Source organism: Trematomus bernacchii, unplaced genomic scaffold (genome assembly GCF_902827165.1).
Source record: "Trematomus bernacchii unplaced genomic scaffold, fTreBer1.1, whole genome shotgun sequence".
NCBI lineage: Eukaryota > Metazoa > Chordata > Actinopteri > Perciformes > Nototheniidae > Trematomus > Trematomus bernacchii.
In genome coordinates, this window is record NW_022987686.1 from 45508 (window position 1) to 59903 (window position 14396).

Below are 14396 nucleotides of genomic sequence, written 5' to 3' on the forward strand. Positions count from 1 at the left end.
GAATGGATCAATGTTGATCAAATGTAGGGATAGAGAGCAACAGGGGAAAGCAATAACGATGAGTACTGTGGAGGGTAAGAAAGTGGAATGTTCACTGTTCAGTGGTAGAAAGCTAGTCAGGGGAGTTGTGACAGGAATCCCCGTCAGAATATCAGCTGAGGATGTGAAAGGGAATATAACAAATGCAAGAATAAGTGATGTCAAACGCATGAAAGCAAACCGCAATGGGATCAAAGAGGATAGTCTTTCGGTTCTGATCACTTTTGATGAAAAAAGTCTTCCGGAAAAGATACTCATTGGATATATGTGTTATTATGTGAGACCGTATGTTCCACCACCACTAAGATGTTTTAAATGTCAGAGATTTGGACATGTGGCGGTAGTGTGCAAGGGAAAACAAAGGTGTGGCAGATGTGGTGGAGATCATGAATACGGCAAATGTGAGGAAGGGGCAAAGCTGAAATGTTGCAATTGCGGAGGGGAGCATAGCTCAGCGTACCGTGGATGTGAGGTTAGCAAGAAAGCAGAAGAGGTGCAGCGAGTCAGGGTGACGCAGGGAGTTAGCTATGCAGAGGCAGCAAAGACAGTTTCAGGAGGAACGCAGGTTACAATGGAAAACAACAAAAAGAGCAAAGAAACAGAAAAAGTTCACAACTGTGTTAAGTTGAAGGAGGACACTCTGATAGTGAGTAAAAGAGAGTTTGTACTGTTTATGGCAGAGATTATCAACTGTTCAGCGCAGACTAAAAGCCGGAATGAAAGAATCAAAATAATTGTCAAATCAGCTGAAAAGTACCTTGATGTGAAAGGGATGCACTGGGAACATGTGAAAGATATCCTGAATGATGACGTCCAACAATCTCAGACATGGAGTGGATCATCCTGATGGTGTTAATTGTACTGCAGTGGAATGCTAGAAGTTTAATTGCAAATGGACAAGAGTTCAAAAAATATATTGACAACCTGGGAGAGAAACCTAATGTACTTTGTATCCAGGAAACATGGCTGAAACCACAACTGGATTTTATTGTGAAGGGATATACTGCAGTTAGACGAGATAGGGACTCTGGCAGAGGGGGAGGAGTTGCAACATTCATACAGAGTGGTATAAGTTACAAAGTTATGCATGTAAGTACAGAGCATGAGGCAATAGTTATAAGGGTATGGAATGATAGAGGACCTATAGATATAGTAAATTATTATAATCCATGTGGGAAATTAGATCAAAGTATATTAGAGGATGCTGGGGGTTCACTGCAAGACAAAGTAATATGGTGTGGGGATTTTAATTCACATAACTCGCTATGGGGAAGCAGTAGCACAGATGCAAATGGTGCAGTAGTTGAGGAATTTATAGATGACCACGGGCTAGTGTGTATTAACACTGGGGAAGGAACACGATATAATTGCACGAAGAATATAGAAACAGTACTCGATCTGACATTTGTATCTAGTGCTATAGCAGGTATAAGTACATGGGATGTGGTAAAGCATACTACAGTGGGCAGCGATCATTATCCGGTGATGACTAAAGTTGGAACCAACATGAGTTTTGAAAAGGAAAAGAAAATTCCTAGGTGGAAATTGGGAAAGGCTAATTGGGATGCCTTTCAAGTTGTAAGTACGAATAGATGTAAAACACTTCAAGAGGAACATTTTGATGATATAAATAAATTCAATGATGAGCTGGTCAAGGTTATCATTCATTCAGCTAAAGAAACAATTCCGAAAATTGCAGGAGTTAGGCGTACCAAGAGTGTACCCTGGTGGAATGATGAATGTAGTAAGTCCATTAAAGACAGAAATAAAGCATTCAGGCAACTCAAACAACTCCATTCTCAGGAAGCTTTGAATCAGTATAAAAGGGCCCAGGCTATAGTAAGGAGAACAATAAGAACGCAAAAACGCACTTTTTGGAGGCAATATTGCAATAGTATTGGAAGAGAAGTACAGCTTGCAGATGTTTGGGGCATGATTAGGAGAATGGGGGGAATTCGAAGGAATTATGAGTTGCCAGTTTTGAGCAGAGGGGACATAATGGCTGTCACAAACTTAGGAAAGGCGGAACTTCTAGCTCAAACATTTAGGAAAGTTCATAGTTCGGATAACCTTACAGAGGAAGCCAGGCAGTGCAGAAATAATACACTAATGGAAAACCCGAGAATATTGGATAGAGTAGAAGTGTTAGGGGATCAGTTGGACCTGCATTTTAGTATGTTTGAGTTGAGAAGAGCAATTATTAGTGCTCGTCAAACCACTCCTGGGAAAGATGGTGTTTGTTACAAAATGTTGGAACACATGACAGATAACACTCTAGTCATTGTGTTAAGGTTGTTTAATAGGGTGTGGGATTCTGGCCAACTTCCTTCAGTGTGGAAAGAAGCCATAATAGTGCCCATCCGAAAGCCAGGGAAAGACCCTTCAGATCCATCTAGCTACAGACCTATTGCCCTGACATCTCATTTATGCAAAATTATGGAAAGAATGGTTACAGAAAGGTTAACATATATCTTAGAAAGTAAAGCTCTGTTGTCCCCATATCAAAGTGGGTTTCGTAGGGGTCGGAATACAATGGATTCTATATTGTGCTTAGAATCAGACATCAGGAAAGCACAGACCAACAAGGAAGTAGTGATTGCAGTCTTCTTTGATATTGAAAAGGCTTATGACATGCTCTGGAAGGAAGGACTACTAATCAAGTTAAAATCATTGGGAATTGGTGGTAAAGCATATAATTGGGTTATGAATTTTTTACTGGACAGGAAAATACAAGTAAGAGTAGGTGCAGAGTACTCAAGTGTTTATGCTGTGGAGAATGGTACTCCGCAAGGTAGTGTATGTAGTCCGTTGCTGTTCAATATAATGATACATGACATTTTTAATCAAGTTCATCCAAGTGTGGGAAAATCTTTGTATGCAGATGATGGGGCTTTGTGGGCAAAAGGTCGCAATGTAGCACATGTTGGAAAGAAAATACAAGCTGCAATAGTTGAAGTGGAGAAATGGACAAATAAATGGGGATTCAAACTGTCAGTAGCTAAAACGCAGGTCATTTGTTTTACAAAACGGCATAAAATTGCTCCTATATCGTTAAAATTGTATGAGCAACCTCTTGAACAGGTTAATACAATAAGATTTCTTGGTGTTTGGTTTGACGGAAAGCTAACATGGAGCAATCATATAGGCAAAGTTCAAAATAAATGTAAAAAGGTCAACAATGTACTTCGGTGTTTGGCGGGACAGGAGTGGGGAGCGAGTAGATCATCACTTCTGAATATATATTGGGCACTCATGAGACCTGTAGTAGATTATGGGTGTATAGCGTTCATGGCAGCAGCAGAATCAAACCTTAAAAAACTGGATGTCCTACAAGCTCAGGCCCTGAGAATATGTAGTGGAGCTTTTAAAACATCTCCAGTATCAGCAATACAGGTGGAAATGGGAGAAATGCCTTTAAGGATAAGAAGAGTTAAGTTAATGTTGGCATACTGGGTAAACCTCAGGGGCGGACTGGCCATCGGGACGTTCGGGACGAATCCCGATGGGCCGGTACTGAAGTGGGCCGGTCGGACGATGTGGGCCGCTCGGATAAGTCACCAGCACCCCCCCCCCCCCCCCCCCCCCCCCGTAGACAATTTCCTCGCGGTATATACTTGCGGCACCGAGGTGGGCCGCTCGGATAAGTCACTAGCACCACCCCCCGTAGCCAATTTCCTCGCGGTATATACTTGCGGCACCGAGGTGGGCCGCTCGGATAAGTCACTAGCACCCCCCCCGTTAGTATTTTACCGAGGTGGGCCGGCGGTACCGAAGTGGGCCGGTCGAGAGTCCCGGGCTGATTTGTAGTCCCAGTCCGCCCCTGGTAAACCTTCAGGGGCATTGTGATAGTCATCCTGCGAAAAGTATTTTGAAAGACTGCTGGGAGCACAATGAGTCACATTTAACAAGTTTTGGATGGATTGGTGATGTTAAAGCAGCAAGTATAGGTTTGAATAAAATACAGTATTGCCCCACAGTTCCAATCTCGTCCATTCCACCCTGGTTATTCCCATTGCCAAGGGTAGACCTCAATATACAAAGGGAGTTGAAGGAAAAGAAAGAACTACTACCAGTATGGCGCATAGTCCAGAATTATTTTGCAAGTAATTACTCAGACTCAACAATCATATTTACAGATGGCTCCAAAGATCCAGAGACAGGGCGTGCAGGGGCAGCAGTTTATATCCCAGTGAGTAATACACATATAAAGAAAAGGGTAACAGACCATGTGTCAGTATACACGACAGAGTTGTGGGCATTGGTGTTGGCATTGAAATGGATAGAGGGGAAAGAAATACATAATAGTGTAATTGCATCGGACAGTTTTTCAGCATTATCGAGTATACGATCAGGCAGATCTTCATTTAGAATGGACATAATAAATGAAATATTTCTAATTTTATATAAAATGCAAATCAAAGGCATAGCAACTAGTTTCATCTGGGTTCCTGCTCATGTTGGTGTGGAGGGTAATGAACAGGTGGATATTCTGGCCAAACAAACACTCAGAATTATGAACATAGACATAGAAGTTCCACTTAGCAAAGCGGAGGTTAAAACATTCATACATAAATATGCACAAACAACATGGCAAGAACATTGGGACCTTAGTGATACAGGAAGACATCTTTATAAAATTCAAAGGTATGTGGGGGATGGAAGGAAGGTGGGGTTTAAAAGAAGGGAGGAAAATGTCCTTTCTCGGATGAGAATAGGTCATACAGGTCTCAATCATACATTGAGTAGAATAGGAAAGCATCCAACCGGAAAGTGTATACACTGTAGCCAGCCAGAAACTGTGGAACATGTTTTAATGATTTGTGGGAAATATAGTGTTCAGAGAGGTGTGTTTTTCCAGACACTGAAGAGGGCAGGATTCAGTGACTTGTCGATGTCGGGGCTGTTGGGGAAAACATCAGGCAATATTTATTGTGAGATTATTAAATTTTTAAGAGAAACTGATACATTTAAAATAATCTAGAGTTTTGGTTATTTTTTGTTTTGTTTTGTTTGGTTTGTTTGTTTGTTTTGTTTTTGTTTGTTTTGTTGTGTTTTATTTCTTTTGTTTATTGTTTTCTGGATAGTCTCTTGTCCACACTCCAGTCCAGTTGGTGGCGGTAATGCACCTATAAGTTGGTTTGCCAACCGCCAATAAAATCTAAAGAAGAAGAAGAAGAAGAAGAAGAGTACTTCTACTTGTACTCAAGTACAAGACCTGAGTACTTCAACTTTTACTCAAGAACAAGATCTGAGTACTTCTACTTGTACTCAAGTACAAGACCTGAGTACTTCAACTTTTACTCAAGTACAAGATCTGAGTGCTTCTACTTTTACTCAAGTACAAGATACTTATACCACCTCCGTTTATAGGCTATGAAAGAAACTATTTGAAAACGAAGGCTAAAGCTAACGTTAGCAGATAGTGACAATGTATGCTAGTTAGCTAGCTCAACGATTCATTAAATAATATTGCGACAGAAACACTTTTCAGTGCACATCACGCTCTGCCGCTCAGGTCAGGGAGCTCTGCTCTGAACACCCCGTTCTAACCAGCGGTCCAGTCTGTGCCACAGTTCTACCGCACAGTTAATATTAACGAACGCACCGTAGGTAATGTAGCTGCTGAAGCTAGACCCTCATCCCGGAGCAGCAGAGCCTTATTATACATCCATGAGCAGAGCTGACAGGCAGGAAGACTTGTGCTCCCGCTTCATTATAATATATAAAAAAAGAACACCATGCGTGTCATGATGGCACATAACAGCTCGCGGCCGCAGATTACTCCGGGTCCCAGACCCCCCCCCATACCCCAAACATATTTTTATTGCAGATCTACATGAATCACACAAACGACCTATTTTGGAATCAAAACGGCAAATTTCGCCGAAAGGTGACAAGTTTGCATCCCTGTATACAGTTAATCTAAGCAGTTCTTCTCGTACAATACACCATTGATAAGAATGTCATTTCTAAATAATTTTGTGTACACATTGATCTTAAATTAAGTTGCTGTTTGCGGTCTACCTACCATCCTGTCTCTATTCTTAGTTAAAAATGTACATATTGGTGGTGAGTGTGAGTGTGACAGAAATAAAAGTACAAGACTTCACAGATCTTCTTTGTACAGTTGTTTTTAACATTTTAAATGACTTATTGAAGAACACAGAATGGCAAAAGTGAGGCATTTTCAGCTTTCAAAAGAGTTTATTTTACCGGAAAGATAAATCCACAGCATAGGTCCATGTCACTCGATTCTGTAGTCGGGTCTAATGGCGCTGACACAGCAATCCCAAAACAAAACATTGCTTATCTGAACACACAAACCTAACAATATCCATGTAAACTGAGCCCATTGTCAGACAACACCATAGTTGGTACGTTCTTTGTCATTTTGCAATAGAACAATGTGCAAATCGGCAACAAGAATAATGTTCTTAACAAATTAAATTTACATGAAATGATGTAAAACATTATCCAACTGAATGGATTCGGTGGTACATGATTTAGAATTAGTGGTGGAAGGTCTAACTACGCTGTTGTCCAGCTTCTAACTAATCTACATGGGTGCTTTACTCAATAAAAGGAATTTAGATATGCTCATAAACCCAGTAGCCTCTAATAATTAAGCAAAGCGAGTTGGGGCAATTTCAAACATAATAAAACATGGATGAAAAAGTAAACCTTAGTTTGTGTTCTGGAAACGACCGCAATCCAGGGGCGGGGTTTCCTTGGAGCATCTGTATATGTTGTGTTTGTTTTGTCATCAGTGGGACAAAGACTTATGCTTACATGCAGAAAGAGGGTGACGTTACAGTTTTCTGTTGCAGCAGTAAATCTTAAGCCACAGCTTTGTTTCATTCTGACTGTGCCTTTTCAACCAGGGCACCTTTTACATAATGGAGTGTCTCTCCCCATTGTTACAGATGTGTTTGCAGCCAACATATTGTGGCTGTCAGTACGTGTTTGCCACAAGTAGAACCTGGGCGCTTTCTACAAATGAGTGTTGCCTACAATGCCGCCAGGTGACTCTGCAGAACTGCACATCTTTGGTGTATACGATCATTGTAGGCACAGCAGGTTTCTGAGGAATGACTACAATGCAGTCTTCGATTGTATGTTTCTGGGGAAGTGTAGCAGCTGTCCTCCTCGCAGAGCAAGTACCAGATGGAGAACGGAGCCTCCCTGGATTTTATAGTCTGCCGCTGTTTTCTCATCGTTCCTGGGAATAAAAATGCCGTTCAGAAGACAGCAGAAAATCTACTATCAAAAAATACATTTTACTCAAAAATAGGTCCTAGACATATAGTTTAATTGTAGGTTAGTCTGGATGCTAGTAGGTCATTCTAATTTCAGCTGCAGATTAATATGTATTTGATGCATATGACGCTTTACTGTTTTTTTTGGTCTTACATCTGTTTCCCACTGTAGATCAACCTCTGCTGCTGTGGAGGGATCCCTTCTTTCTCCTCCACCCTTTCTTTAATCCGCTCCACCTGCAAGGAAATGAATGTAAACATGTTTGAACACACACAGATTAACATACACATATAGGAGGGGGGATGATAGTTGTATACCTTATCTGTGGGCTCAATGTCAATCTCTATCTCTTTGCCTGTGAGTGTCTGAGATACAAATTGTAAATAAAGGTTATGATTAGCAAATGATGAGACTAGACACAACGCAGTAATAACACATGTTTAGATGGCTTTGCCTTACCTTTACTTTAATCAGCATTTTGTTCAATTGTTTTTATCAAATAAGCAGGAGCAGAATGAGATCACGCAATAATGACAATAAGTATTTTTGGGAGGAAACTCGTTATCCCTTCTAAAAAGTAAATGGGTGTTTCCTGTGTTCTTCACTGAATGACGCCTCCTTCTTGTTTGAATGTCAACAGTTCCGCATCAACTTTATTTCGGTCGTCGCATTTGCTTTATTTGTCGCCTAAAAGTCACAGCATTAGCCCTCTAAATTATACAACACTAGTGTTAGTACCTCCCGCATTACAACACAACATTTGTTTAATGAATACCTAAAACAACCGTTACGACATTAACCCAACGTGGCGAAAAGCGAGTCTCACGTTTGTAGTTCTTCAGCTCGTCACCGCCCTACTAGATAAAGCCCTTAAAAACTACAACGGGGATGTGAGTTGGTGTGCGCCTTCGAAAGGCTTCCTGTGCACACAGTGTCAGTGGGGAAAAAAACAGCGGCACAAACAAACCAACCACACTTTCCTAAAGGTAAATGTTTTAGTTTGCTACATAGGAAAGAAAACGTCGTCACTATCTTATTAATAGTTTGTATTTAGTTAAACATGTTGCAATGCTAATTACGTGAATACAATTTGTACACTTATCACCGATGTAGCATAGCTAACCTTGAATGTTGACATAGGGGCTACAGAAGCAACGCTGTTCTTATCTTTGTGGTGTGTTTGAGTGTCTTTTAGTAGAATTTTAGCATTATTATGAAAATGCTAGCCAGCTAAAGATTACATTAAATCATCTCCACACCAAGTGGTGGTTAAATGTTTGACTCATGTTGCTTTTCATTATCCATAACTTTGTCCTCCTTCTCTCTCACAGATTCACATTTTTGCTAAGTTTCACATTTTTTGGTTACACAATACACATCCTGCAAAGCCTGTTTCCAAAATGCCTCGCATTGAGAATGACATCAAGCTGGACTTCAAGGATGTGCTCCTCCGTCCAAAGCGGAGCACACTAAAGTCTAGGAGCGAGGTCAGTTTTGTGGATTTTTTCTCCCTTTCATTTCATTTCATTTAATCTTTTATTTGAATAGGGACAATGTACATTAATGAACACTTTAGACAAATAATGCTTCAAGTGTAAATATGCCGGATTTTAGCTTTGAGCTAATTTCCATCCGTAGTCCCTGACATACAACATATAAGAACTTGACATCTGTAAACATAGCAAAAAATAAATACATGATATGCAAAAGAGCAAGAGCAGCACACACACGTATTTACCACATGGCAGTACACTATAGCAGCAACGACATATTAAGTGCAAGAGGAGATACCCCTGTGTTAAAGTGCATTTAGCGGTGATTACACGTCTGGTTGTTTCTCAACCATTCTTTGAGTTGACCTTTAAAACTATTGACAGTGGTACAATCCCGTATCTCAGTTGGGAGGCTATTCCAGAGTGAGCTGCCTTTAATGGAAAGTACATTTTGTCCATGTAAACATTTATTAAAAAAAACACATACTTTTAAAAGACTTAAAATGGTCAAAAATCAAGAAATTGTGTTTTTCAAGGATGATACAGTGGTGGTATGAATTTGGCTTTCTGTCAAACACCTTGATAGCTCTGTTGTACAGCTGTGCTATTGGTTCAGGTTTGTGGCACAAGCAAACGACCAGTTTGTCAAACAGTATTCAATGTGGGATAGAATCATACAGTGGACGTATGACTTTGCAGCATTGACAGTTAAGAAAGGTCTAATTTGTTTAAAGTTTTGCAAGTTGAATTGAATGGTATTGGATACTTTCTTAATATGTTTCTTAAAAGTCAAGTTCGAGTCCAATATGACTCGAAGATAATTGAAGTGGGGGACTAGTTCTATTTCTGCTCCGTTTAAAAACACATTGGATCCTTCGATTTTGACTGGTCGTTTACTGAACATCATGCTTACTGTTTTTTTTGCGTTTAACTGTAAGCAAATGTTGTTCAGCCAGTGTTGAACCTTGTCCAAAGCATTTGAGAGACAGGATGAGATTATTTCAGTATTTTTCCCATGTACAAAGATGACCGCATCATCGGCATACATTTGCACATTCAACTCAGGACATACATTAGGCAAGTCATTAATGTACAGAGAAAACAGTAATGGTCCAAGAATGGAACCTTGTGGAACCCCAACAGGGTTCACAAGGTAGGGGGATTTGGCTCCGTTGACCAAAACACACTGTTTTCTGTTCGAAAAGTAAGACTTAAACCAATGTATTGAATCTGCCGAAAAATTGAAATACGTCAGCTTTGTAAGGAGCACTTTGTGGTCAACAGTGTCAAAAGCCTTCCTGAGATCAAGGAACACAGCACCTACATATGGGCTCGTGTCCAACATACATTTAACCTTTTCCACAAAGACACAGTTAGCTGTCTCAGTGGAGTGGTGAGCACGAAAACCAAACTGCATTGGGTGGAGTGGAGCGAAACCTTTGTCTAAATGTTTGGTGATTAGTTTTGACACCCATTTCTCAGCTACCTTAGAGACACAGGGGAGGATGCTGGTTGGTCTATAATTGGACATCATTGCCTTATCCCCAGATTTAAAGATCGGTGTTACCGTGGCCACCTTCCAGGATGATGGAACTTCCCTCGTGCTGATAGATTGATTTACTAACATAGTAATTGGTTGTATTAGACCGTCGATATGTGTTTTTATAAAGTTGGTGTCTAAATCATCTGCATCCCTAGCCTTAGAACCTCTTAACCCTAAGATTATATGTTTTACCTCAACCTCTGTGATTTCCTCCAGGTCAAAAACGGGGTGTGTATCCACAGTCGGGCTAGGTGAGACCTCAGATGGCGGGAAGAGCTTTGTAATGTCCAGAGCACTATTTATGAAATATTCATTTAGAGAGTTGGCCAACACTGCAGGGTCTTTTATCAGGGCATCATTGATTTTTAATTCTAGTACATTATTTTCCTGTTTGGTATGTTTACCTAATAGTTTATTTAAGATTTGCCACACTTTTTCACCGTTACCTTTCGCACCTTCAATTATATTGATGAAAAAGTTGTCCTGTCTTATTGTTTGTGTTACCTAAGTGAAACCAGTGTATCATTGCTCCAATAAATGGATTCCTATTCGAGCAAATCTGTAGAAGTATTAAGTACACTGATGTCTCATTGCTCTTGTTTTTTGCAGGTAGACCTCTTGCGGAGCTACACTTTCAGGAACTCCAAGGGCAGCTACAGAGGGATCCCCATCATCGCTGCAAACATGGACACCGTGGGGACCTTTGAGATGGCCCTGGCTTTGCACAAGGTTAGCATCATCATCTTACTAGTTATTTACAAATGGCTTCATACAGCACATGTTGTTGTTTATCATTTCATCTTGTCAATGTTGTTGGAGCAAGGTAGTCCTTTCGTTGGAAGGAGAGGTGTCTAACATAGTCTTAATAAAACTATACATAGATCATGATATGCTGAATGTACAGTACTATAGCTCGCACAGTACATAGTAATGAAGTGCTGAATTCATAGCAGAGGTGTTATCCAACATAAAGAGATATGCAGCTTTTCTCTCTCTGGCTCCAGCTGCTTCTGCCCAGAACATTTGTGCGACTCATGTCAGAATTCAATTTATGAATCACTGCTATTTAACTCTATGTTACAAACACAGGCTGATAAAGACTGGCCAAGACTTTCCTTGTTTCCTTTACCAGAGATGAGATGTTTGGTGGCTTATGTGTAGGATCTATACTTCTAAAGGGTCTATATCCTTGTAATAATAATGAATAATGTATGCCTTTTCAGTTAGTTCAGAATATGAAAAATAACAACGTATTCTATCGTTTTTGCAAAAATATCTCAACTGCCTTTTATTTTTCTGTCTAGTTCACTCTCTTCACCACGGTTCACAAACATTACTCCGTGGATGAGTGGTCGGCATTTGCAAAAAAGAATCCTGAATGCCTGCAGGTACTAAAAGTGTGAACTATTATGAACCATTTCCATTGGTTTGTTAATACTGGTCTTAAGTCTTTCTCTTCTCTGTCTATCTCCAGAATGTAGCCGTGAGCACCGGGACCGGAGAAGGTGACTTTGACAAGATTTCAGCCATCATAGCGGCGGTGCCACAGCTGCATTATATCTGTGTAGACGTCGCTAACGGCTACTCTGAACACTTTGTTCACTTTGTCAAGGACGTCAGGGAAAAGTTCCCCACTCACACAATAATGGTCAGTAAATGTGCAGGTTTAAACTGACAGTATGTGCAAATGGAATTGATGTTTACAGGTCATTTATTTGTATTTTGCTCAGGCAGGAAATGTGGTGACAGGAGAGATGGTGGAGGAGCTGATCCTGGCTGGCGCTGACATCATCAAAGTAGGCATCGGACCAGGTAATCACACCCTAACATTTCCAGGTCTACGTGTTATTTGTATCATGTTAAATTAACTTTTACATACCTCACTGATAGGGGAAGATTTCGCAACCCCTATTCATTTGGCACACACAGATCAAACAACAGCTGTACATTAAGTTTCCTGTGAGTCATTTCTCACCCCTGTGTCTCCCTGTTCAGGCTCTGTGTGTACCACCCGCAAGAAGACAGGGGTGGGCTACCCTCAGCTCAGCGCTGTGATCGAGTGTGCAGATGCAGCCCACGGCCTGGGCGGCCACATTATCTCTGTGAGACTCTCTTCTCTTAAAACCCAGGGATTTAATCCATAGAGTGTATAATAAAGATTATATACAGTCTATGATTTAAACATGTAACAGTGTGTCATATTGGCATTTTTTGCTATCTCACTGTGAAATTTGCTTATTTCCACGGCGTGTCTCACAGAACTTGACTTGACTCAACTTATATTTGCCCCTTGAAAATAACGTGGTGACTTTAACGTCAGAGGAACATCTGTCACTCGTCATTAGCATACGGTAGCTAAGGACTTCCATGTTTAAAAATCTAGGATCGAGTGAATAAAAGATTGACGGTACAATGCAGTGGAAATGCAGCGTTATTTCGAGAACATTATTACCACCAGGCTAACCACCGATAGCTTCTTTTAAACTGAGGCTATCTATCTATCTAACTATCAATCATTTATCTTCTCTTCCTTGAGTAATGTGGCTTATTAGATGTGCATTTCACCCTGTGAATGTGCAGCCTTATATTTTGTTCTAAATGCAGCCATGATAAAAACACAGTCACACTTAAACCATTGTGTGGTTTTCTCTTCTCTCAGGATGGGGGATGTACTTGCCCAGGAGATGTCTCAAAGGCCTTCGGAGCTGGAGCAGACTTTGTGATGCTGGGCGGTATGCTGGCCGGCCACTCAGAAAGCGGGGGAGAGGTTATCGAGAAAAACGGCAAGAAATACAAGCTGTTCTATGGAATGAGCTCCGACACAGCAATGAAGAGACATGCAGGAGGCGTGGCTGAATACAGGTCAGACTTATTTTGATGTAAACAGGAACAAAATGTGTGTACTGCTCTGATGATAACCTCTGTTTGTTTCCACCTCCAGAGCGTCGGAGGGGAAGACAGTGGAAGTTCTTTACAAGGGTCCGGTGGATGTGACAATACGGGACGTCCTGGGGGGGGTCCGCTCCACCTGCACCTACGTCGGGGCAGGCAAACTGAAGGAGCTGAGCCGCAGGACCACCTTCATCAGGGTCACCCAGCAGCTCAACACTGTCTTCGGCAACGACAGCTGAATATCCAGCTGGATCCGGCTTCAGATCGAAGTATAACTCTGCAACACTGCCTGTCTGATGTACACAGACATGAATATTAATACTGTTATTTTACCATCCTTGTTTTTATTACATAAGCTAAGGTTCAATGCAAATCACTATGTTGGTTTTTACTTTGACAACAACAGAAATATTTTCCGTTACACTCTGAGTCGCGTTAGACTGAATGTTACCTTTTTCATATGAGCTTCAAAGCTAAAGCAGTTAGCTTCTTAGCATGTCCGGTATCTCATCATTCCAATGCAAAGGCCCTAAATTGTTATTTTTATGCAAATCTGAAGCTGTTCATGGACAGATCTATAGCAAGTCTTCATTCCCTGATCCAGACTGTAAGCCTTCGTCACACACGCATATATAAAATTATAGCAAACGAGTCTTAAATTATTTCGAAAGTACAAAATATTTATGCAGCTGCTAGTTCTAAACATACTTTTAGAAATGAATCATTCCCTTTTTTTGCACTTTATTTGTAATTTTAAAGTCAAATATTTAACTTCAGATATAATCACAAACTAATAAGCACATTTAAAAGAAATATTAGGTAAATTACATTTTTGGAGCGTTTATATTTGGATCAGTATATGCTGAATGCTAGACCACAGTACTATAGTGCGTACAGTACATAGTAATGAAGTGCTGAATTCACAGCAGAGGTGTTATCCAGTACCAAAGTGTGTGTTGGCTGATGTTAACAATTCATTTATGAATCATTACAGCCTCCACATCAACGGGTCATTCCTTTTCAGTTTTACACCATGAGCGTGTAGTCACTCCTACATTACCTGTGTTGTTTCATTTGTTTATTGTCACATTGGTGTTAAAATGTCCAATTGAAATGCAGTTTTTTCAAATACACTTGTCTTAATCAGTCAATAAAAGCATTCCACATCTTAC

General features: G+C 40.5%; 2 protein-coding genes across 2 annotated transcripts; one reads left to right on the plus strand and one right to left on the minus strand.

The window, feature by feature from the left end:
* Positions 1–6223: 6223 nt before the first annotated feature.
* nedd8 (NEDD8 ubiquitin like modifier) lies at positions 6224–8099 on the minus strand. The gene is made up of 4 exons (XM_034136898.1): positions 7756–8099; positions 7614–7661; positions 7450–7532; positions 6224–7258 (listed from the first exon to the last, which is right to left on the minus strand). The coding sequence occupies exons 1-4, from the start codon at positions 7771–7773 to the stop codon at positions 7132–7134; spliced, it is 276 nt and encodes a 91-aa protein (XP_033992789.1). The 5' UTR covers positions 7774–8099; the 3' UTR covers positions 6224–7131.
* A 73-nt stretch (positions 8100–8172) lies between these two features.
* gmpr2 (guanosine monophosphate reductase 2) lies at positions 8173–14395 on the plus strand. Its single transcript, XM_034136897.1, has 9 exons — positions 8173–8282; positions 8628–8783; positions 10942–11061; positions 11637–11720; positions 11807–11980; positions 12063–12144; positions 12328–12434; positions 12992–13194; positions 13274–14395. Exons 2-9 carry the CDS (start codon positions 8697–8699, stop codon positions 13461–13463), a joined length of 1047 nt encoding a protein of 348 aa, XP_033992788.1. The 5' UTR covers positions 8173–8282; positions 8628–8696; the 3' UTR covers positions 13464–14395.
* The last annotated feature ends 1 nt before the right edge of the window (position 14396 follows it).